The sequence below is a fragment of the Dysidea avara genome, chromosome 1 (genome assembly GCF_963678975.1).
Source record: "Dysidea avara chromosome 1, odDysAvar1.4, whole genome shotgun sequence".
Lineage (NCBI taxonomy): Eukaryota > Metazoa > Porifera > Demospongiae > Dictyoceratida > Dysideidae > Dysidea > Dysidea avara.
This window is the reverse complement of record NC_089272.1, coordinates 22,198,870-22,225,244: the sequence shown is the minus strand read 5'-3', so window position 1 is coordinate 22,225,244 and position 26,375 is coordinate 22,198,870. Positions and strand designations below refer to the sequence as shown.

Genomic DNA, 26,375 nt, shown 5'->3' with positions numbered 1-26,375 from the left:
GAAGGAACAAACCCCAACAGAGTCTATGAATGTATTTAAAACACAAAAAGTGAAATCCATGCGAAAACAGCCTAGCTATAGAAAATAAAAGCCTGGGTGAAAAAGGTGTGAAATCAAAGGTGGCAGCCAATAAATGACTGCAATCATTTTAATGCTAATAATACATGGTCATTATTACATGTAAAATATATTGGCATTAACATCATTGCAGCCATATTTTGGCTGCCACCATTGCTTTCATGACTTTTTACCCAGGCTTTTTAAAAAGCTTTTATAGCAACAGCAAATATTAAATCACTAAACTTGCATTAATACAGTAGATTTGATAAGCTGCTTTCACCACTTAATGGTATCACTTGCATGAGTGCATATATATATATATGGAAAACTTACTACTTCTTGCAATACAGAAGGCAAAATCCTTTTTAATCGACCAAAGAATGCTGTTTTACAGTCTAAATAACATACAGTCCCAAATCTCTCTAATCCAACACTCAACGGGAGACAAAGGCTTGCTGAATTTTAAATGTCAAGTCACCTCCACAATCCAACATCGCTTAGGTGGATTATGCAGTAATTTACAGGTAATAATGACAACAAAGAGTTACTTACCATGAATTATTTTTAAAATTAGCAAGTATTGCAGTTATTTTTAACCACTTAAGAACTTTAATTGCTTGAAAATTAACATTATGTGATTTATGTTAGAGCTGCTATATTCTATTCTCTGTCAAATTAGAAAATAAAATTTTACACAGAGTACAGAGGTGTCAGATTACAGAGGTGGTTTTCTATACAAAAGCATTGGTGAATGAAAACTTGGTTGGATTAAAGAGGATTCTGGATTATGCTGGCATTGAGGTTTGACTGTAGTATCCAAGCACATGTTCAAATTTTTAGGAGGCCATAACTCTCCCATTTTTGATCTAATCTACCTACATCTGTATCATACAGTGCGATAGTAACTGTATAGTAGGGACCACAAAGGCGTAGGCGTGGCCCACGGAATAATATCACCCAAAAAACAGACTCAATTTTCCCTGATGATGATGAGGCAGTATTGGTTAGGTAAAACTAAGCCCAAAAAAGCCTTCAGATCGACCCAAAACGCTTTCAACAAATTGCTACGGAATTTTAAAAAAATTTTATTTAATGGAATTTTCTACTGACTGAGTAACTGACTGAGTAACTGACTGACTGATGCCTTCAGACAAACGTAACTCGATAACAACTAAGGCTACGGGCTTGATTTTTTCACTGTTCAGCATCGCTTCGGCCCGACTGGTGCCTTTTGGCATACCACAGTACGTACAATGCATTCTTCATGGACTCACCAGTGTCCTCCTTTGTGTCCCATTCATCTTTGCTGACAGTGAAAAGTGTCAATTTGGTGGTAGCACATGATGGCTTCCCTTCGTAACAGAAATCGTCCGTATTTTTCTTAGCGACTATTTAGATTGCAGAGGTGCTTTTCGAACAGTTCTTGATTCGCACTGCTGTGTAACGGGTTGAACATAGCAGACAACGAAGTGTAATGGATACTTCAGTTTTCAGACGATAATTAATATAGCTGGGGCACGCGGCACCATTTCTTTCGGTGTGCATTTATTGCAGAGGTGCTTTTCGAACAGTTCTTAATCCGAAATGTTGTGTAACGGGTTGAACATAGCTAACAATGAAGCGTAATGGATACTTCACTTTTCAGACAATAATTAATATAGCTGGGGCGCGCAGCACCATTCAGATATGGTATGCGTGGGTCCACCAGTCATAATAATTATTTACAAAAAAAAGTTAACAAACAAGTACACAGAAAAAATTGGAATTTTTCAACTACAGTAGGGACCATAGTACATCAATAAAAAGTACTGAAACAAGTTGGAGTATAGTGCACGATATTCTTGAGCACAGTAGGGATATAACACTTCTTATTGTTTTACTGTGATTTAATATCGTGCACTATACTCCAACTTGTTTCATAACTTTTTATCGATGTGCTATGGTCCCTACTCTATAGTGCGTTCGCGTTGAGCTGAATCCTGAGTTGTTGATTAAGAAGTCATACAAGATCAAATGCCTTAAACATGATGTTCATGACGCATTTATTCGTAAGCTCATGTTACAGGCGCGCACTTAATTGTCGAAAATATGGCATCCAGTGCAGCGTCAGTGAGTGCGGAGCGAAACCCTCTTGGAAAGAGGTTAAACAGCCAAACAAAGTATCTACTCATGAAGCTATGGAACTACTTTGAGCAAGAAGCGAATAAGTCTAAAGTTTCCGTCAATGTGAAGCAGAGAATCTCGAAGGCCACTGGTATTAAATATCTTCTTTGCAGCTGGGTTTGGTATTCATTTCGCCATGTAGGGATTTCAGAGTCTTCTATTGTAAGAGTGAGGATGAAGTACTGCAAGAAAGGTGGGTTTTCTACGCCAAGAAAAAGGTACAAAAGCAGTTTGCAGGAGGCTACTCAATTCATCTAATCATCACGGCAGGTACAGACATTCACGAATCCGTGTCGATGCAGATAGTTTCTATCGGGATGCAATCAGACAGAAAATACATTCATTATATGACAAGAAAGAAAATCTATCACTGTCGAAGATTTTGGTGGGTGAATTTGAACGCTCGAGCCTTTGGTTTTGTAACTTTTGTTATTCCGTCTACAGTCAAAACTTCGGGATGATGGTGTTTTCTCCGGGGGAAGAACATCACTTAGGAGGGTATTGAAGGATATGGGATTCAAACATAGAACGATTAATGACAAGAGGTTAGCATTGCACCAGTTTGTGTGTTTTAATTTTACTACACATACATATATGAGCAGCCCCGCGTAGTCCATCAGCATCATAAATATTTGAGACGAATGAGGTGCAACAGAACTGAAGGGAAACCAGTGGTGTACTTGGATGAGACTTGGGCCAATGCGCATGATGGAAAGTCCAGAGCCAGGGTAGAGGCTGATAAGACTACTGGGGGGACTATAGGAGGAGTCAGGTTGGTTAAATAGCTTTCAAAATTCTGCTTGTTTAACCTAATTTATACATAGTAAGCCATCAGGTAAAGGAGAGCGCCTTATTATCTTACATGCTGGAGGCAAAGATGGATGGGTTCCCGGTAATTTTCTATGATGTAAAGTATCCAGTAAACACAGTTGTTCTTTCAGGTTGTGATTGGGTTTTTAAAGCCAAGAAAGGATCTGCAGCTGATTACCATTAAGAAATGAATGCAGAGAATTTTGAAAGGTGGTTTAAAGAAAAGTTACTTCCAGCATTACCAGCCAATTGTCTGATTGTAATGGACAATGCCAGTTACCACAGGTAGGTGTTACATTTGTCAACTGTAAACATTACTGTGTTAACTGCAGTCGCCACTTGGAGGAGTAACCAAAGCAAAAGTGTCGAAAAGCACAGCTGAAAGGGTGGTTAGATAAGAAACGTAAGGCAGTGTGTGTATACTGTCACTGTTTCAGTATGTGACTGTATGATGATTCACAGGTATAGCATATCCAGAAAGTTCACTGAAGAGAGATCTGTGGGAAATCATCAAACAAGCAAAAACTCCTCCAAGATATGCTATAGATGAGATAGCTGGAAGTAAAGGTATGTTAAGTGTATACATTGTGGCGCTGACATTTTTCTGGTATGGCTTTTTTCTGGTGTACTGTTGTGATTCCAGTTCTTTCGGCTAACGTAATAATATGCCATGAAGTAGTCAGACTACCAGTTGCACACTGTGAACTGAATCCTATTGAGATGGCCTGGAGTCAAGTGAAGGGACACGTAAAGCGGAACAACAAGAGGTATATCAACATTGTTATGGACATTGTTATAGTTTGGCATCTGTTTAGGTTTACTTTGACTGAAGTTAAGGAACTGGTTTATCAAGGATTTGAGGCTGTTACATCTGAGAGGTGGCAATCTTTGATAAAGCACGTTCAAGAAGAAGTTGAAGATCATTACTGGGAACAGGATGGACTTCATGAGGAACTTCTAGAACAATTCCTCATTCACGTCAGCAGTGATAGTAGAGATAGTGAAGATGGTGATGGTGGTATTAATGACTCCTCCACCACCAGCAACAGTGAGTCCAAGTCTTCTTCTGAGCCTACTTCATCTGATGTAAGATTGTTTGATATTTACAATACTAGTGTTACAACTTGTATGTTGTTCCCCAGGAGTCATTAGGTGGCTGGGATTGAACTCTGCAAAGTACATGAAAAAAACAAAACAGATGAAGTGTAAGTGTATGCACTTTCAAAGTTATTGTTACTTTATTATGCTTGCAGAAGGTGAACATAGAAGTCACTAAAGGTATTATAGGTCCAAATGCATACAAACAGTATTTCATTTAGTGAAACTTTTGTAGAGTTCTGTGGGAATGTGACTTCGAGAACCAGGTGCTGATTTGAAACGGCTTGTATGACATGTGCACAAAGTGATGGGAAAAGGATTAAAATGACAAATTGACTAGATGGGAATAGGAGAGAATAAGCAGCTGTGTGGTAAATGTGAAGTTAATAACATGTTGTTTGCCTCACTTGCAGGTACACCTATGCTGGATAAAGTACTTGAGCTGTTATAAATTGGGTTTTTCCTCTTAATGGCTGAAAGACGTTTTTCCCCTGAAGATACAGGGTAAGTGGGCCACTTATCTTCTAAATGCAATACAACAGCGGCCCCAGCTCTTCTACTCATGCAACTCTGTTTTACACACATAAAAACTGCTACATTTTTCTTGCAAAAGTGTATTACAGCCTCTTACATAACGGATGGTGAAATCATGCGTGTTGAGGGTGGGAGTGTGACGTACATGTGTTGACATGAACATCAAAGGGCCGCGCTTTAGAGGCTTCCCCATTGAAAATGTATGGCGAAACTTTACAGTGTCATAACTAGAGTGTCTTACATTCGAATGAAGCGCTTTTAATATATTTTTAGCGGATTGAGAAGCACTACGTATCGAGCAATACAGGAGGCCTGTGCGATGTAGCAATCGTAAGTTATAAATCGTTTTTTAGGGTTCAGCTCAACGTGAACGTACTATAGTTGAAAATTCCAAATTTTTTCTGTGTACTTGTTATTAATAGAATCAGCTTGAAGGGATGAATTAAAAAACAACTAATGATTTATTTTATAATACTCTAATCATAACCCCTTAGTCTCATTGTATAAAGTCAGACCCCTGTAACCTTGGCAGGCCACAACTTAATTAAGCCAATTATGTACTCAGGTTGAAGAAATGAATGAGATTTATGTCATGATTCTTGCCTACTGCACTGGGGTTCATTAGAGACTTGGGGCATTTTATTCAACACCCAATATTCACATGTTTCTGTTGTAATGTCCCTGGCAAATAAAGAAGATCAGAAATTTATACAGGACCAGCTATAATTGTCGAATGGCTCAGGTCATACAATGGCCGCCAGCTATTCGTAATTATATGAGGAGGGTGAGGTTGAAATATCAACATGTAATAGCTAATTTTTCCACTACAGACAGCAAGTTTGAATACAATAGAATACACGCATGCGTGCAGAAAACCACAAAAACACGTGTACAAGCACTATAAATACAACTCTCAACTGCCCACTTCGGCTTTTTTTTTCACAGTCTCTTGAGATAAACATACAATTAAGGGAAAAGGGTGGGTGGGACATGTTGATATTTCAACCTCACCCTCCTCATATAATTACGAATAGCTGGCGGCCATTGCATGACCTGAGCCATTCGACAATTATACTTTGGAAGGCTCGGTCTCCATATCAACATGTGATTTTGAAGACCTGGCCGCCAAAACTCTTGATCCAAATTCCCCTGAGTACTTTGGTCGATAATAGAACTTCTGAAAAACACCTTCACTGGACCAGTCAGCAGCCTTCAGAATGTCCTCCACAGTTAATCCAGACATTGCTGCTGTAGAAGTGGCAGCAGCTCTCACTGAATGTGCCTGAAATTTTGATGTATCTATTCCTGCTTTGTGCAGGCAAGTTTTAATCCATCTAGCCACAGTGCTTGATGTGACCAGTCCATGTTTTCCAATAAAGGATCTAAGGAGGTGGTTTCTCCCTGAACTGTTACGAAAAGTAAATGTGTTTCTCTCATACACCTTTAAAGTTTCCACCGGACACAGATTTTTATCATCTTTAAATGCTGGGAAGAAAAATTTTACCCTGTTATGAGAAGGACGGGACTGTTTAGACAGATGTGCTGGGGTAAATAACACCCCTTCTGGTAGGAATGATCTATGATTAAGGTCCAGTTCTGCCAAATCTGCCCCTCTACAAGGGCGAGTCAAGGCCAGCAACATTGTAGTTTTAATAGATAAATCTTGCAATGACAATGAGTCCGTAGGACCTTGTTCCTTGAACCACCTGAGCACTGCTTCAACATTCCACACGGAATCATATTTAGGTTGTGGTGACCTTTCATTAAAAATGCCTTTCATCATACAGGATACCAATGGGTGTTTACCAACCTCTTCTACATCCACTTTCTCATGTACTGATGAGATAGCTGATCTGTATGAATTCAATGACTGGTATTGATATCCTTGTTCAAACAAACCAGCGAGAAAGTTCATGATATCAGCTATAGGACCCCTAATGGGATCTTGGTTCCGTTCCTGACACCAGCTATCCCACCGTTTGAATAGAGACTCATATGTTGATTTTGTCTTGTTCCTCCAGGAGGATGCCAGAAGTCTTGAAGCTTCTTCTGAAAGACCTCCTGATCTCCACTGATTCCTGACAATGGCCAGACAACTAGTTGAGGAACTCCAGCTGGCATGATGAACTCCTGCTGGGTTGGTGATATCACTATATTCTCCTGAGAGTTGGAATAAGAAGTGGAATCTCGATCAGGAGATGTAGAAGGAGAGGATACCAAGGCTGAGTCCTCCACAATGGTGCCACTACCACCACCTTGGCCTTCTCTCTCTGAATCTTCGCCAGTGTTGGCAACAGCAGGCACCATGGAGGATTGGCAAAGCCCTGAAACTGGCTCCAGCTCTGGGTGAAAGCATCCGTTACCTCTGCTGCTGGATCCGGCCTCCAGCTGAAGTAGCGATCCAGTTGGTGGTCAGCCGAGATGCAAATAGGTCCACCTCCAGCGGACCAAACTTCTTGTTGATCTGGGAGAACAGATGAGGATAAATCATCCAATCGCACCTGTCCCTCACCGTTCTGGACTCTGTGTCTGCAATGAGATTGTTCACTCCTGGTAGGTGCTCTGCTACCAGGAAAATCTGTCTCTCTATGCACCATTTCCATAGATCCATTGCCAATGCATTCATGGGGTGTGAATGTATCCCCCCAAAGTGGTTGATGTAAGCCCTGGTTGGTATATTGTCTGTCCTCAGAAGGATTGTGACATTCTGTTGACTCTTGGTAAATGCTTTTACTGCTAAAGTTGCCGCTAACAATTCCAGGCAGTTGATGTGCCTGCCCTGCTCGCTCACTGACCACAATCCCCCTGTTGTCAATTCCTGGCCCTTCAGAGTTGCCCCCCAACCCTGACAGGAGGCATCTAATTCTATTATCAGCTCTGGTGGGGGTGTCACCAGTAGAGTGGCATTGAATGTCTGAGCTTCTTGAGCCCACCACACCAACTTTTGCTTGGCCTCTACAGAAATTTCGACCATTTCATGGTAACTCTGTTTCACTTCTTCCAGTGATCTTGCCATTGGCAACACTCTGTTTATCAGAGCCTGCAAGTGCCGATGGTAAAGAGGACTCATTCGAATTGCTTGCTTTGCTGCCACTGTCATACCCACAAATGCTGCTAGTCTCTGTACAGAGGCTTCTGTCTTGGAGAGTAGCCCCCTGGCCTCCTGTTTTATCTTGTTGATCTTCTCTGTAGGTAGTGAGACCTGCATGGAGAGCGTTGAAAGGTGCAGGCCTAGAAACACTATCTCTTGTGTTGGTTCTAACTGGGACTTCTTGAGGTTGATGGTGAGGCCCAAGCACTGAAACAAGTCCTTCGTCAAGCTCAACTGACTGAGTAAAGTCTCCCTGCTGTTGCAAAGCACCAAGATATCGTCCAGATAAATTATAAGTCTGATTCCTCTTTCCCTTAGTAAGGCCACTACTGGCTTCATCAGCTTTGTAAATGTCCGGGGGGCACAGGACAGGCCGAATGGTAGGCAGTGAAACTGATAAGTGCACCCCTGCCACTGGAATTGGAGGAATTTCTGGTGATCCTTCATCACTGGTACTAGAAAGTAAGCATCTTTCAAGTCTATCTTTGCCATCCAATCTCTGGACTCTGCCAGATCCTTCACCATATGGAAGCCCTCCATTTTGAAATGCTCCTCTGCTATGAACCTGTTCAAAGCCTTCAGGTTCACCACTGGGCGGTATCCCTCGTCCTTCTTGGGAATCACAAACAACTGGGAGATGAAGCTGTCTTTGTTGGGTTGCACTACTGATACTGCCTGTTTCTCTAGCATCGCTTCCACCTCCACTGATATCAAGCTTTGCTGGTCTGGAGGGAAGTGCATCTGTGATGGGACTGTTGTCTGAACTGGCTGGGCCACTAGGGGTAAGTGGAACCCTTGAACAGTCTGTAACACCCATGGGTCCTGTGTCAACAAGGCCCAATTCTGTTTGAAGGCTTTTATACGCCCTGCTTGTAGATTGGTGTCTATATCCCTCTCTATTGAGGGCAGTATGACCTTTAGGTCTAATGTATGGTGACAACTTATTATTACTTTTTGACAATTTACAACATGCATGCCATGGGTCATATCTATGGTTGTCCTTGGTTGCTTGCAGCTGGGCGACTTGAGCTCTGGGTCGATTGGCTGAATCCCTTGCTGTATGGCTGATATCGTCCACGGCCGCTTCTGTATCCACCCCCGCAACCGGTTTGGTAGCTTCGAGGGTGGTATCTGGAAAAACTCCCTTTCCTGTCCTCTGGCTTTGAGATCTTCTTCATAGCCTTCACCTGGTCCACTCTAGTGGTTGCAGATTTCACAAACTCCTCCCAAACAGCATTGGTGCCGCTGAGTCGAAATTCTTTCTGTCCTCTGCCATAAATTTTAGAGACGGGTTCAGCTTGAACAGCAGCTTCTTGCGCCTTTCTTGGGCCATCTGCTGATGAGTGTTTCCCATCAGGCATAGCGCCGCCTGGGTAGAAGCAACCGCCTTTTCTGGCGTCAGCTCGCCTGCCTCCGCACTCTCCAGAATTGCTGCGAGAGGGGCTACGGCGTCCAGCCAAAACTGCTGGAGTCGTTATAAGTAGCCATCCGCCTTTATGGCGTCTGTTGGTAACACCGCCTTCATTACTCCATCCAACTTCGGGCAGCGGATTTGGTCACAATCTGGCACCCCAATCCGTTTGATTCGCTTTCTGCGATCGTCATTGTCCATTATTCCCGAAAAGGCTGCCCCCAGAAAGGCTTGTGTTGCCTCTGAAACTTCCACCAGACCGCCTTCCTCTTGTTCCACCTCGTCCGTTTCCATGCCGGTCGCGGGTGCGGTGGTACTAGTAGACTGCTTGCTCTGTAAAGTGTTCACCTGTTCCTGAAGCTTATTCATCTGCTCCATCATCTGTTTCAGAAGCGTATTCGTCTCTTCAGACATTTTAAACAATGTTGAAACTTCACTGTCAGCGAGAGAAAAAAAGCCGAAGTGGGCAGTTGAGAGTTGTATTTATAGTGCTTGTACACGTGTTTTTGTGGTTTTCTGCACGCATGCGTATATTCTATTGTATTCAAACTTGCTGTCTGTAGTGGAAAATTAGCTATTACATGTTGATATGGAGACCGAGCCTTCCGAAGTATAATTCAGTACAGCATGTGCACTTTTAAACATGTATGCACACACACACACGCACACACACACACACACACACACACACACACACACACACACACACACACACACACACACACACACACACACACACACACACACACACACACACACACACACACACACACACACACTTACATTATTCTTAGCTTTATCCGAATCTGTGGCATCAATTTCTTGCCCCTTTAACTTTTGTAGCTGAGAGTAAGCTGATACTCCAACATTGATCACTGAATTTACCTACGGATGTACATGCAACAATAAAACAACAGTTGTGCTATTGAAATTGAGATAATTTTATGGATACAGTGGAACCTTTCTATACATAGACACTTTGAGAGACTCAAAATTTTTGGCTGTAAGATTGTTAGTATAGAGGTAAGTTGCTCTCTTGTAGGTATGGAGGCAAGCTTGAAATCTTTGTCCTGTTACCTTAATTCTGTGAAGAGAGGTTCCACTGTATATGTACATTCAAATTTTCGAGGGACACAATCTTTTTATTTTGCAAACTTCACAGTTGCTTGGCTGTTACTGAAATATTCATCTTTTAAAATCAACAATAATCTCTCTACCATACAGTAGGTAAACCTGAGTGAAAAATGAGCGATCCACAAAAATAAAACACAGAAATCCTGAAATTCGTTAATCCATAAAAATTACATACTGTACGGGATTTGCATTATACTGTATATAAGTGTGCCCAAAGCCTGAGGGCAGGAAAATCTTACAAGTGCCTATGTTACAATTAACACAGTAAGCAAAGCCCATGGCAGGCGACCAATTACCTAAGCTGAAACCAATAATGGATTTATTTCCAGCAAAAATAAGAATTGAGTAGAGATCATCATAATATATAGTATGGTAGTATTAGGGAATATTAAAGTTTACACTTTTCACCAAGAACCAACCTGACAATAGCTTCACGGTGCCTTAGCAGTACTAAAAGTGCCTTTAAAACTCTTTCAATAAGTTGCTACAAAATTTTTAATTTAGTCGGATTTTCTGCTGACTGAATGACTTACTTCAGACAAGTGTAAATCAATTACAACCAAGGCTACAGTTTCACTGCTAGATGTGGTTCCAGCCCAACAGGTGCTTTTGGCATACAGTAGTAATGTTGGCCCTGCTTTGTGTCCTTTTTCTTTTCGCTGACTGCCCAAGGTGTTGATTCGTGGTACCTGTGGCCTTGCTGACTAGTTATCATGGTTATCATCCATTGTCGTGGAGAGCGGCTAACTCGTAGTAACTGTTGTATTGACTGTATGTATGTAATGTGGGTTTCCATATTGTGCATGTGTGCTAGTCAAGATAATTAAATAGCACATTAAAACGAAGTAGGGATTCAAGCAATAAAAAGTAGTGAAACAAGAGACGAATGATGGTATCAAACAGTATGGTAGTACTGTTTAAGTAGGAATCCTCCCCCTGAAATGACGCGCGTCACCAAAATATCACCTTTTAATAACCAGCTTAGAAACTTCTTACGCGACGAAAATCACCTTTACGGAATACTATTAATCCATCTAGCATCAAATGTAGCGTTAAAAAACAACAAAACACTTACAGGTGGCTGGATATAAAATTTTTAAATCACCCAAAACTCCTACATGGTGTATTTTAGTCTCACTACCTCACTGACCACAGTCGCAAGCCTAGAGCCCAAACAAAGCAGCGCACGGTCACCATTTTACACCACATTAACAAACTCACTGGTGGGATGTGCATTTTGTGGTTCCGACGAGTATACACCCTGTGCACCTTGTCTTTCTTTTATTTTCAATCAGGCTGCTTGTCTTCTTCATTCAATGAAACCATATCGAGGCGCTAATTTTCCATATCAATGCTTTCTTTAAGCAGCATAATAGAGGCGACTAAATTATCTAAGGCGCTTAGACTACACTACTGTACGGAGGTACCGGTACTCCACGATCGGTCACAACATCACGCCCATTCTTTATTCTACGTATTATCAATCCATCGATCGAGACCACGCCCCTTTTACACTAGCTGTATTTGTGACCACACACCTTCAAGTTGGTAGGCTGATTCAAGATACTCTAGTCTAATACTATGAATCAATTGAAACCACAATGACCACACCCCTTTTGGGGCAAGCACACATCTTTGCAGGCTGACTCGAGATACTCTAATACAGCAGTCACCCTAATAGAACAGTCACATGTTTATAGCTAACTATGTTTTATCAAAAAACTTTAAAAACTAGTATATTACAAATTATAAATTTAAAAGTGAAGTAGGAATCCAAACGATAAAAAAGTAGTGAAAAAAGAGATGAACAATGGTAGCTATTACAGTATATACATGTAGCTCAATGGGAAATCCCTACTTTGGCAAGGTATAACAAATATTTTGTGTTCAGTGCCAAAGTACATGTAGGGATTTCCCACTGAGCTATACTGTAATAGCTACCACTGTTCATCTCTTGTTTCACTACTTTTTATCGTTTGGATTCCTACTTCATTTTCAAATTTATAATTTTTAATACACTAGTTACAACATAGCTGTGTGTGAAAATCCCCATGTTATAACAAATATTTGTTCAATGCCAAAGTAGGGGTTTCTCCACAAAGCTATGTTGTAATGCATTAATCTTTTGTTTTACTACTCTTTTTATCACTTGGATCCCTACTTTAATTTTATAAAACAATGTATTAGTTTGTTACAGCTACAACTATGATTTGCACATGTATGTGACCATTTTATCAGAATATCAAACATATCTTTTGTAAAATATAAGGGTGAATGCTTTATTAGAGTATAATGAGTGAGCCTCAGCAAACTGGACTATACACAATAGTGAAAGGGGTGGTCATGACATGCGTTGTTTTTCATCGTGCTACCAATAAAAAGTGTGTAATTAATGGTCAATCTCTATATAAGTACAGCTAGATCATTAAGAGGCATATCCCTCAATTGTTCTTGGTCCAGCTATACTAGATTGCAAAGGGGCATGTTGCTCGATTATTATTGGCCCAGTAAGGTCCTATCGTGCAGGTACAGTGTCTACCAACTGGCTACTGGTAATGTATCACTTTAAGTACAAACTTGTGGCATCCATGTGTTGATACAGAAAATTAATGCCTCAATATGGTTTCCTAGTATGAAGAATACAAGCAGATTGAAGATAAAAATACAAAGGGCACTCGTTGGAACCCTGAAAAAGCACACGCCTCTGGTGAGTTCATTATTATGGCGTAAAATGGTGGCTATGCATTGCTTCATTTAGCTTCCAGTCTTGCAACTGTAGTCAGGCAGGTCAGGCAGGCAGGTCAGGCAGGCAGGTCAGGCAGGCAGGTCAGGCAGGCAGGTCAGGCAGGCAGGCAAACATTCGAGTTTCAGTAATTATTTTTAAAATTCTATATCCAGCCGCCTGTGTTTTCTTGTTTTTTATTGCTGTATTTGATGTTAGATGGACTAATATTATTCCGTAAAGGTGATTTTTGTCACATAAGATGTCTCTAGGATGATTTTTAAAGGAGAATTTTAGGTGGTGGTGCACGCTACATTAACCACAATAATAACACAAATCAATGCATTGGGAATGGAGCATTAGTCCAAAAGTAGCATGCGATTTGCATGAACCTTATTCCACCATCATGCAAGCCCAATAACGGCTAAAATAATGTGTGAACATGCGGGTTAACTAAGTAGTAGAATTGCATGCAAGCTAAACAAATAATTATCAAGACATGTACAAAATATGTGGTGCTGTCCTGAGGTTTGAGTAAAATCAACTTAACGCATGCACACTTACTGGCAGTTACTCTAATAGAACATGCAGACAAACAAACATGTACTCAGTTGACCTGCCCATACTAGCATTAGTAACTGCCCTACATGCAGCATCAATTCACATTTTCACATTAACTACAATAACTTGAATCAATGCACTGGGAATGAAGCATTAAAGATCATGCCCTAAAGTACAGTGTAGCATGCATGGTGATATCTTTTGCATGAACCATCATGCAAGCTTAATCTTAATAGTTAAAGTGATGTGAACATATATGCATGGGGTAAGCAGTACTATTGTAGCTATACTGCAAGCAAATGGCTGTGAATTGTGTTGATACGTGCACAGATTGCCGAGTAATTGTCATCAATAGCTGACATATGAAAAAGTGTGTTACAAAAAGGTAGCACTGAGAAGGAAAAAGTTGTCATGGGCAGGAATCGAACCCTGGATCTTTGGGTTAACAGCTCTATGCACTAATACTTTGGCTGTTTGTTCATGGTTTTGACAGGAATGTAGCTCAAGTTTTCCTCTACACCAACACCTTCAACGCTCTATAGAGAGCAAACAAAAGCACGTAGCGATTTGTAACAACAAACTAGGAGTTGCCAGATGATGAGCGCTTAATTTCGTTAAAGTTCCGTGTTGATATGTGCTTCGGTTGTTGAGCTAGCAGCATCACGACGAAAGAATGCAGATGGACAGACAGACAGCTTTATATATAGATCACATGTATATATACAAGTACACAAAACAAAATTGGAATTTTCAACTAGAGTAGGGACCATAGCACACTGAGCACAGTAGGGATATATAACACATCTTATTGTTTTACTGTGATTTAACATCGTGCAGTACTCCAGTGTGTTTCAGTATTTTTTATTGATGTGTTATCCCTACTCTAGGTGAAAATTCCAAATACTGCATTTTGGTGCACTTATTTGTTTACTTTTTTTTTGTAAAATACACTTATTATGCATTATGAATCAAGAACTGTTCGAAAAGCACTTCTGAAATCAAAATAGCAACTGTGAAAAATACAGATGATTTCTGTTACGAAGGGAAACCATCATGCGCTACCACCAAATCAACACCTTTCGCTGTCAGCAAAGATGAATGGGACAAAAAGGAAGACTCTGGTAAGTTCATGAAGAATGCATTGTTCACACCGCGGTATACCAAAAGGCACGTGTATGGCTAAAGCAACGTTGAACAGTGAATAGATCAAGCCCGTAGCCTTAGCTGTTATCAAGTTACGCTTGTCTGAAGGCATCAGTCAGTCAGTCACTCCAAAGCTGTAGCAAGGCCGAAAAAAGTTGTCAGGCTATATATACGTAGCATACTAATTAGGGGCACTGTGGGCATTCCCCCACAGGAACTTTTTGAAAATTTAACCCTCTGAGATTGAATTTGGAAGCAACTCTAACTGGAATTAGACTCTATTTAGGCTGTTTTGGGTGGGTAATAAATCTCATCTACTCCACCTTGTTTTCTAATATACTCCACGCTTTTAGGCACAATATAACATATGCTCAAAAGCTAACTTTATCCGATCGCTATGCATTGTTCACGTGCAGTGATTTAACGAGCGCGATTATTTTGTCACGTGAGGATGCATAGTTGCCATGATGCTAGTATTATCACAAGTAAACCAGCTGCTTTTGCCGAGCCTACAGCAGAAACAGCCGTGGATGAGGTAAGTAATGTGAGTGTAATGTGAAATAGAGTCTAAAGCAGTTATATGTTGAAAGTGTTTCGTGTCAATCTAAAGGCTTAGTTTTACCTATCTAATACACTGCCTCATCATCATCAGGGAATGTGAGGCTGGTTTTTGGGTGATGTTTTTCATGTGCCACACCCAAACTTTGTGGTCCCTACTGTACAGTACTATTATGATGACGAACAGTACAAGAAGTGCCTCTGCAATCAATTTAGTCCCCATGGAAATTGTGACTAACCATGTTCCCAACTATCAATTTAACACTGAAAAGTGGAGTGGCAATTCTACTTTGTTTTCAGGTGTGTTGTTCTACCTGTTACACAATGTTACAAAAAACAGTATGAGAAGACGTCTGCAATCAATCCAAGGTTTTTTTCTAGGTGGGGTAAAGGGACATCTGATGGTAGCAAAGGACAAAGAAATACCTGTAGTTATGTTGCACCAGCAATCCACTACTGCTTTAGTTAGTGTATAGCAAGCACCTTTGTTAGTGCCACGTACAACAAGTGCACCATTTTAAGGAAATAGCCCTACCGGTAGACTGGGCGAACTGAGGAGGAATACCTCTTGCAATAAGGACACTTATGCAGCCGAGCTCTTTAAGAATGAAACCTACTTGATGGAAGTATGTCACTCTTAGCACAGCAGTGAAATCGCTACAGGCCTGACTTGACCCTAGCAACAAGTTGGTGGAAGCTCAAGAGATATGTCACTTATTTTAAACTAAAGGAGAGTCTGTTGAAAATTTTATCTTGCATCTAGAGATACTTATCAAAGTCACATATGGTAAGGATGTCATGCGTTATTACATGGGCAAATGCAAGAATCATTACCTACAGCATGATGTAACAGCCCAATGATTAGAGTATCTTGCATAAGTTTTGCGAACAGATACCTCCTCTCCAAACACAATTGTTCCTGTCCAGTTTGAAAGAAACATAGCACCCATACAGTAAAAAGTAGGCAACATTGCTTACAGAAGAGGGGTATACACTGCAATACTTAGTGTAACTAACTACATGTACTATTTTCATGTGCTCGAAGATGGTGAATGAGGTGAAAATGATTTAATTAGAAACAGAACAGGTACTACTGCACCTACTGTAAATGCCACCCCACTTGCTTAGCCACTAGAGTATTTCCAGTTGCTGCAGATGCAGGAACAAGGAATGATACATCAACAGTCCCCAGGTCAGTCCAGTATTAGGCAGGAGCCTATTATAGTCAGGTTCACCATGTCAAAAAAATACACTTTCGTTCAAAGTTTATGGGGATTAGCAAACCTATACATTTTTGGAAAGCTTAGAGCATGAGGAATCTGATAATCAACATTTACATTTGCTCAGATTCTTGCAAGGTCAGCATTTTTTTAATTTCAAAGTGACAGCTAAAAATAACAAATTTGTAATACATCAAGTTTAATTTTGACATAAAAGTTTAATAAATGGATTCAACAATTCTCTGGTGACATTTTACACCTCTATTCATTAGAGGTGACAGTTAACCATGAATAATTGAAAGTTTTTACAAAGGGAATAGAAGAACACCCATTATAATTTATATGCTGCAATAATTCAGGAATAATTTACTTTAACGAATATTCTGGAGTATAACTGGTGCAAAGTATAACTGGTGCAACATATTTTTGACTTCTAATGAAACAGTTCAAGCCTGAAAATTTAGATACTCTAATAGAGCAGTCACATAATCTAGTAAAGCAGTCAACTTTTCAGCCAATTTTTTTTTTGTTAATGTGCTTATGCATGTTTAACATAATATTATTATTATTACTAGATAAATTTTGAAAGACTTTTCATTTTCAAAGACAGCAGTTGGAATTTGCTTAATACAGTAGTTTTAAAATAACAATTGGCAAGAATGAATTCACACTGATCACCAAGAGCAATTTTTTTTTCACCAGACAGACTTGCACCAACAAGTTAAAAACACAATCTTGAAAGTTAGTATCCACTGTAAATTGCTTTTCAGTTAGGGCTGAGCGATACTACCGTTTTAGCGATATATCGCGATATTTTGAAAGTATCGATATCGCGATATTTCGTTATTAACTATCGTGATACCATGCCTGTACATTATTGTCATTAAAAATCCTTCTGTTATGCTGTACTAGGCTCAAGAATCCTTATAAGTCATAACCTGGTTACTCCTGCAGAGAGGTATAAACACCATAACATAACTTCAAAGCATGTGTTACAATAACCGTTACTGTAAACAAGAACTTCAGTGGCTAGTTTGATGCTACTTTTAAAGACTTCCTGCAGGAATAATGAGGAATACACTATGTAGCACCAGCTATGATTGACATATTTGTAAGTGTTGTGAACTATTCAGTATCGTGAATAGTGGCTTTAGTATCGATCGTGATACTAAAATGGCAGTATCGCTCAGCTCTATTTTCAGTGGCAGAATTATTGTACCCTGTATATCAGACATATTCAAATAATCCAAAGATAGCCATTGTTGACAAATTGATTCTTCTCCAAAAATAAACAAAGGGCATTTGGCACATCTAGCCAAGACATTTTTAATGACTGGCTCACAAGTAACTGCTCTAAGTATAAAGCTGGATTAAAGATCAAAAAAGTAAAGAAACAATTAATAGCTAAACAGTAGTGAAACAAGAGATTGCCTATATACTGCAGATGTACTAGTGGACATTTAATCTGCAGTATATAGGCAACCTCTCTTGTTTCACTACTATTTAGCTATTCCCTTGTTTCTTTACTTTTTTGATCCTTAATCTAACTTTCTATTTATTTTTTTGTAACATAGTTATGACTGGTGGACCCATACATATGTTGCATCAAAAGGAGGACAGGTACCTGACAAGCCATATGTCTGGACGCATGCCCCAACTATCAGTTGCGTAGCTAAAAGGAAAGTGGCCATGCATGATGCTTCATTTTCATCTACAGTATGTTTTGCCCATTACACAACATTGCAAACAAGACAGCACGAGAAGCGTCCCAACAATCAGTCATATGGCTTATGGAAAATACAGCCACAGGGAAGCCGTACCACGATATAATATAGCATGAATTGACACCTTGCATTATCAGTGAAGAAAACTGAAACACAATTAAAGGAGGACAAAGGCATGTCCACGATACATGTATATATTGCCAAAATCAAGCCTGTATGTCAAGTTATGCATGCTTGGCGGGAAGCATCAGTCAGTAAGTCAGCATAAAATTTTGTTGAATAGAAAAGTTTTAAATGTTGTAGAAACTTGTTGGAAGAATTTGGAGTTGACATTTTGGGGCTTGGCTGTGTCTAACCAATGCTGCCAAGCTGTCATGAAGGGAAATTGAGACTGGTTTTAGGGTGATATTTTGAACTGGAAAAGCATGATCCCTAACATACAGTATAATACTGTATGATGCATTGAAAATGACAACAGTGATACTGCTGATGATTGTTATGTATATGTACGTACATACATAGCCATGATGTCTTCATATGTAACTATATCCTACTTCTCAATGTTAATAATTCACTTATTCACTTTGTTTCATGCAATAACTATCTGCCAAATAAATTGCTTTTAGGTTTCTTAGCCCTTTAGAGGCCATTAAGTAATGGATTCTATATGGGTGTGAGAACATAGAAATAATGTTTGTATATGAAGAAATTTGTACCATATAGACTGCTATTTTCAAACTGCTGATTGACTACCATTCAGGCATCTGTATACAGTAAATGCAAGCATTGATTTTCACTGATCTCCATGCATTAGTCAGGTTAACTATATAATTATGTCTAAGATAACTTTGTTCAAAATTTATGGGCCTACATAAAGCTTGGAGAATGCATGGAGATCAGTGAAAATCAATGCTTGCATTTACTGTATACAGATGTCTGAATGGTAGTCAATCAGCAGTTTGAAAATAGCAATGCATACCACCAACTGACAAAAGTGCCAGTCAGGGTGAAATCATAGTTGCCAATTGCTAATTAACAAAAATTAATTACCTTTTAGGGGAGAATATTTTATGTAAATTCCAATCATTCTTTCAAACCTAAAATTAGCTAATCTCCTGAAATTTATGCCCAACATAAGCACACTAGCTAGGACTTTCACAAATGTGACTGCTACATTAGAAATGTGGACTCAAAAATTGACTGCTTCATCAGAGTAATTGACTGCTCTATTAGAATAACTCAATCTTTTGTGCTGTTTTTAGGCTTGAACTGTTTCTTTGGAAGCCAAACTAATACTTTGCACCAGTTATACATATATCTCATCCAATTAATCTGGAATATTCCTCAATTCTTTTTGCTAAAATTTATTCCTGAGTTATTGCAGCATAATGGACGCTCTTCTATTCTGTTCGTTAAAACTTTTAATTTTTCATGATTAACTATGTCACCTCTAGTGAATACAGATGTAAAAATGTCACCAGAGAATTTGTTGAGTTCATTAATGAACTTTTATGTCAAATTAAAATTGATATATCAGGAATTTCTTACTTTATTGGCTGCCATTTAGAAATTTTAAAAATGCTGACCTTGCAGGAATCTGTGCAAATGTAAACAATGATTTTCAGATTCTCCATGCTCTAAGCTTTCTGAAAATATATAGGTTTGCTAATCCCCATAAAATTTGAACAAAAGTACATAGTGGACTATTATGCTTTTTAAGATATCTAATTATTCATTCTGGCAATTCTTTTCAAATTTACCTAAATTATTCCTGCAATTTGTGCAAAAACAAGCATATTAGTTAGAGTTTTACATACAGTAAGTGACTGCTATATTAGAATTATGGACTTGAAGTTGACCGCTCTATTAGAGTATAAGTGACTGCTCTATTAGAGTATCTCAATCTTTTCAACCGTTTTTATGCTTGCGTTGTATCCTAAAGATTTTTGCATCACACTACCAGAAATTATTCCTAGAATATTCCATAATACTCCCAAATTCTTTGCACTACCAATTATTCCTGAAATTATCCCAGCATAATAGACGCATCCTATCCAGTATATATCCCTTGTCAAATGTCCTTATGCTTTTGTGTCAATTATAGTCTATCAAAAAACTCGATCTATTCCCTCTTCAGAGTTGGGGGTAACTAGTTACTTTGTAACTCAGTTATGTAACTAGTTACCGTAAAAAGTGACTAGTAATATAGGTATTTGTTTTGTAACTAGTTACAACTGCCTGAAAAGTAACTAAGTTAAAATAGTAACTAGTTACAATGTAACTATAGGTAATTATGGTTTAAAAGCAAGAGCACTTCAATTTGTGCTACAGCCACATCAAGTAGACATTTTCTGTGTACTGTTCTTCATGATTCAGCTTGAGTAACAGACGTAACAGTTGAAACTGAGCTGAAATGGCTACAGAATCATTATTTTCAGAAAGTGTTCATATAGTTCTCTTCTCCCTTGCTCTGGGCAAATAATCATATTACAAAAGTTAACAAACAAGCATAACTTATGTACGTAAGTAACTATAGTAACTAGATACTTAGTTACATTTTATAAAAAGTAACTACAACTTAACTAAGTTACATGGAATAAAAGTAACTAGTAACTAGTACCTAGTTACTTTTGTGAAGTAACTACCCCAACTCTGTCACTCTTCTACAAATTGATGACCTACTCAACCAGTTAGTCACTGCAAGTATTTTCTCTATACTGGATCTTGCTGCTGGCTAATGGCAGGTACAAGTAAGCAGACCTATAATCACAAGAGAAGACGCCGTTTACATCTCACAAAGAGCTCTATGAATTCAACGTTATACCATTGCCTGTGCAATGTCAATCTTGGCATCAGCCTTATTTAGATGAGTCTTCCTTTGTATCATCCCACTTCTTTCTCCACTACCACGTAATAGGTGGTAACTCAAGTAGCTAAAGGTTTGTCAGAAAGAAAAAGATCCTTTGTAGAGAGATCTAATAATTCCTATGGCCTCACAGTCTACCTGATTTAATCTCTTCCTAAAGTTTAAAGAAACAGCTAGCTAGTATACGTACATTACTTCAACATTAATAGAGAAATCACCATGATGTAGTCAACTCAACTGTGGTTTAAACATAATAATTACTATCGAACATCATTGGCTAGCTATACAGTACAGACAGCTGTATATTTATACTCCATACTTGTAATAAAAATGTTCCATTCAATTTGTGATTGTCATGATTCAAAGGCAAACATCCTGAAGAACTGTCCGAAAGGTCTGACAACAACCATTGTTCATAGACTAAGTCTCGCAACTTTACATAATCAACATTTCTAACCTATAAACAGAAATGTACTGTAAGTTAAATCTAAAGTATACATGCATTCAATATTAAACAAAAGAAAAACTGAGGCACTAGCAATTGTGACTGGCTGAGCAAAAACTGGCCGTTTCCGCACATTTCTTGAATTCCAATTTATTGCATCTCTGTAATCTATAGTAAAAAAAGAGTGGACAGCCAAAGTTTCAGCCTTTTAAGATGAATGGTCTTGGAGTTATAGCGCTTGACAGTTCGAACAGTACAATTTGTACAGCAACAATACGGGAAATAAATTACAGGTGCTTAGATAATCGATCATAACTCACGATTGAAACAAGCTAAAAAGATGGTACTGGGCTCAATCTGTGCACCATGAACTGCCAATTCAATCAAGGTATAGTGCTTTCCCTGTACTCCTCCGTGTTGACAAAGAAGGTCATTCCAACTATGACGACAATGAACAATGTATTATCACATTGTAAATAAATGCCCATAACTCACATACCCTTAGCTGCACGAACACAAAACATATATTTTCTTACTCTCCATAAACAGGCGAATCCAGTGGTGTATAGGTTTTATTGATTTGATCTTAATTTTATTGCATATGAACACGATTAATGTGTGCATAAAATTTTCATGTAGCATGTGTATTTTTACCCAGTGTATTATTACGGTTTTATGGCAAAATATAATTTTGTGAAAACAGCTGGTTTTCGCACAGCCGGTCACTATTAATCACTGTCAATTCACTCCCAAGGCTGGGACTAAATAATGTACAGCATCTACACTGTACATGTTTTAAATGAAAAGCTGAACATAAACATCATACAATAGTGATACCAGTAGCATGTTCTCACAGCTTTAAATTTCAAGCCAGGATTTTGAATAGCAAATTTAAAATTGGGGCATGCACATATCTCAACAGTATGAAGACAATGGAAAATTTTGCATCTTAGGGCCAATACCATAATAGCAAATCTAGAGGATTTCATGTTAATTGTGACTGAATTTTGGGAAAATGTTCCTAATTGCACATCAGAAGTTTCGAGAAAAATGGTTTTAAAGAATTCAAGTCAGCATAACTCACCAAGGATGGCAAGCATGCGTACGAAATTTACACAAACTGTGCATCAATCTATTACCTTTCAGACCACCTCCAGCACTGGTAGCTGCACTTATAGAGTTTCCCACCAAATAAGATAGAAAATATGAGCAGTTGGATGAGCATAGTATCACGAGTGCTCACAAAGGGGAGGAGGGTGGAGATAAACTTCAAAATGGAGGCAGACCACAATTGAAGTCCAGACACAAGATTACAGTGCTATGCTGGCTTCTTAGTGGCTGATATGAATAGAAAAATCATTTGGCCAACATGCCATCCACCAGTAAACCACCGATTCTTGCCAAGCCAGGCCCTTCACAAGGCCTGAAACCGCCATTTGAGCTCTCCACACCGTCCAGAAAAGACGTCTGTTAAAACCAGCCTCAAGTTAAAACCAGCCTCAAGTAGTGTGAGTAGTACTGAGGGTCAAAACTAGTAGTACAATAGTGTAGCTATTTTTGGTGGTGTTAGTCTGATGCAGATCTGGTCTGATGTACGATTTGGAACGGTTTTGTAAAATCTGGTTATAATTGATTTTGATTTATTATTTTATGCTCAACAATTGGCACAATGCTATTCCTCCCTCCTTGTTGGAGACTGGGAGTGACACAAAAATCAAAGAGAAATATACTCATAAACATATACACACAGATCTACATACAGTATATAAAGCAACATAAAAGAATTCCACAAATGAGTGGTTTTATGTTTCACAGATACAGTGGGTCATGTTTTGGCAAACCCAAAAGTTCATGTGATGTCATCAAGAGTGCTGTAGACTCATAAAAATTGTGCAAGCAGTCATAGGTTGAGCAGCAAAGGAGAGGGAAATGAAGCTCCTTCACACTATATTTCAGAAGGACTTTAGTGCCTGCACTCATGTGTAAAGATCAAGTTACTCTAATAGAGCAGTCATACACACCAACAATAGTCAGGTTCAGTAAAAATAATTTGCAATACTCTTGACCTGCCAGATTACTAGGGAAAATATGATTAATTTGCTACTGCCTTTACATCAAAAGAAAGTTTGTGCAAAGGCCAACCAACATTGGCAAAGGAGTTCTAGTATGTCGACATCCGAGTTACATTCTTGACAGTCCCTGTAATAAAACACTATGATTTAGTACTACTATAGTATCAGTTTATTAAACATGCACAACAGTAGAGTATCATGTTGCAAACACTGTAAAATAACGCTTTTTATTAGACATCATAAAAAAGGAAGAATGGCAAGCACGCGTGACAGAAGCTGAGGGACTCTAAGCACGGAAAACACATTTACGAGCAAAAGAATTCTCTCACCATTTGCTCTTCTGCTAGTACCCACTCAACACAGGCTGTGAGCCAGTTAAATTTGCAGGAAATTCCCTTTTCTTCGTTGAGCATACGGTTTATTTCCCGAATTGTCCTTTCCATTTCTACGAATACTGCTGCCTACACCAAATACTCCTGTACGTGTGCAAAGCTGAAATGGCGCGCAAAACAGGGAATCGGAAAACAAGCACGAGCGCCAAAACACAGTGAGCATTATTTAAAATGTTGGTGTTCTCGTAGTCTGGTGCGGCAGGAAGGTTTGCGAAGGGGCGGCCGCGCCAGACTAGTTCAAGCCTCGATTCAAGCATATAGATATGTGTCATATATTATCTATGGCTCAAGTGACGAGTGCTCTTATTAAGAAGTACGTGCATTATATCGACGTGTGCTGGATTTTAGTGTTGTACCTCTTCCTGCCATTTACTAAAAATTGGTAAGTGTTCTAATATGTTTACGTACAATTGTCTAGACTGCTGGCCTCTCCCTTCCTGTGTTAATCATTGTTTACTGTCACGCATGTAGTACTTTTACTGTAAAACTAGGTGTACCCGCGCAAAATGCGCTTGATACTAAGACAATTGTGTGCTCTTGTGTGAATACACTTAAAGTTTGAACATTACTAATGATCAAGGAGTAATCACATCATTGCATACCAACAAAGTCATGATTATGCATAGCTATTGATGTGCACGCATAATCTCTTCAATTGTGTTTGGCACTAAAATCTAGCTATAATGTTGGTTGGCTTCATGAGCAAAGAGTGACTGATGTTATAGTTTTTATAATGTAGGTTGGCTTTGTGCACTGGAATTTCTGCGCATTACTCATGCAGGTCCCATTACAACCATGCACATACATAAAATTAGTTTTGAGCAGCAGACAAATACCACAATTGGGATGTAATCTACTTCATTTGGATGATGTTGCATGAACTAACATAAATTGCATGCTTGAGTGTGGCATGAGGATCAGTTGACCAATGGATGGTGCATTACCACAATGAGCTATATAGATAGATTGTATTGTCAATATGAGTAACTGAATTGGAGTTCCATTTCTACATCCTAGTCATGGTATTGTTATGTTGTTTACTTATTACATGACAAAGTGTGTATGCAGTACAGTATTAATTATGGGTATTCAAGCTAATCATCGACTGTACTGAGCAAGAAGGTCAACACCAGCATATGTGAAGAGTTGTATATCAGCATAGCCCAGGCGAATCCTTCATACGAAGAGTGGTTGCTCACAGTGCTCAGTAGAGCTTCTTTAAGTTTCAGCTGTCCCTGTTGAGTTACCAAAGAGTGAAAATGTGTCTGTGTCTCCCTACACATTGAAGACTGCAATAGCAACTAAATGATCTTGTCCCAACGATTCATGGCTTAGTAAGGTAGATGTATGTTCTATTAGAGTGGTTGAATATCCTCGTTCACAAAGGTGTCATCCTGCAGGGTGTCATTGTAGGCAGCCTGGTCGGAGTGATCATTCCACGGTAACTTGCCACACCCACTACGAAACTATCCTTTGTTGACTGTATTCTTCTCCTTGCAGTGGTGTTGCTAGTAATCCTCCGTTTTAGGTCTGTCTATAGTCCCTGGCCTGCTTGTTGCAGTAGCTATACTTTGTCTAGCGGACAGCGGGATAGGCCTTAGGACGTCTATCCTTGTAGTGGACAGCACAGTAGGGTGCAGGGTGTGTATTTCCGGTGAGTCTTCCTTGTGTGGTCTCTGTCAAGTAACCTAATAGAAATAATCATCGCTCGTAGACTTGCCACACCCAATACGAAACTCTCCTTTTATACTGGCGAGTGTTTGCCGGATGATAGCGTACACACCAGATCACATGATCAAATTCACTGATTTGATTGGTTAAATCATGAAAAAGTGATTGATCCTATCTCACTGTAAGCTTTTAGATATTAAATTTTAACCATGATGTCATCTGATTTCTATTGGCAACGCGTGTATACCGGGATGCCGTATACGCGTATCGTAAACTTATAATGGCCATTGACAGTGATAAGTATCTCGCAACCAAGGTTAGCATGTAATGATAGACACGAAAACCACCTTATGACACATTGATTTGGACGGGTAGTTGGTATAGCGAGTTTGAAGCTAATCAGGGGAAAAACCTGGGAGGAGTTTGTGTTTGAAATTTTTATGGCCTCGATTTTAACGTTTCTCGTTCTGTCAGCCACAGGGGAGAGAAATGTTTAGTGTAGGCTGGGATGGGGAAGGCTGGTAACACGATAAGTGTCTCCAGAAAGGTATGGACGAATTCGTGTCTTCCTCGGGTAGTTACGGTGGTTTAAAGGGTATTTTCCGTAGTTTAACGAATCGCCACCAATCCTGGATCATAAGATTTGTCTCAAATTCTAGAATTGAATGGTACCGATCCGATTGGAATCAGACCAAGAATG

General features: G+C 39.2%; 3 protein-coding genes across 11 annotated transcripts in view; 2 read left to right on the top strand and 1 right to left on the bottom strand.

Annotated features, from left to right (window-relative positions):
- LOC136259292 (recQ-mediated genome instability protein 1-like) overlaps window positions 1-24,192 on the bottom strand; it is a 54,095-nt gene extending 29,903 nt beyond the window's left edge. For 3 of the 8 annotated variants that reach the window (XM_066052788.1, XM_066052799.1, XM_066052810.1), the window contains exons 1-3: window positions 23,942-24,191; window positions 21,415-21,552; window positions 9,951-10,052 (exon numbers count right to left, since the gene is read on the bottom strand). In XM_066052788.1, the coding sequence (XP_065908860.1) occupies window positions 9,951-10,052; window positions 21,415-21,552; window positions 23,942-24,055 (354 nt within the window). In that variant the 5' untranslated portion in view covers window positions 24,056-24,191. Of the gene's footprint in view, window positions 1-9,950; window positions 10,053-21,414; window positions 21,553-23,941 lie in introns of all 8 variants that reach the window. The other 5 variants (XM_066052793.1, XM_066052823.1, XM_066052784.1 and 2 more) reach the window with 4 other exon arrangements.
- Window positions 3,303-4,238, top strand: LOC136241727 (uncharacterized). Its single transcript, XM_066033003.1, has 6 exons — window positions 3,303-3,318; window positions 3,407-3,436; window positions 3,496-3,600; window positions 3,677-3,800; window positions 3,849-4,119; window positions 4,176-4,238. The coding sequence occupies exons 1-6, from the start codon at window positions 3,303-3,305 to the stop codon at window positions 4,197-4,199; spliced, it is 570 nt and encodes a 189-aa protein (XP_065889075.1). The 3' UTR covers window positions 4,200-4,238.
- The window catches only part of LOC136259256 (uncharacterized), a 31,704-nt gene continuing 29,512 nt past the window's right edge, over window positions 24,184-26,375 (top strand). For both annotated transcript variants that reach the window (XM_066052754.1, XM_066052769.1), the window contains exon 1: window positions 24,184-24,386. The gene's annotated coding sequence lies outside the window, so the exon portion shown is untranslated. The remainder of the gene's footprint in view (window positions 24,387-26,375) is intronic.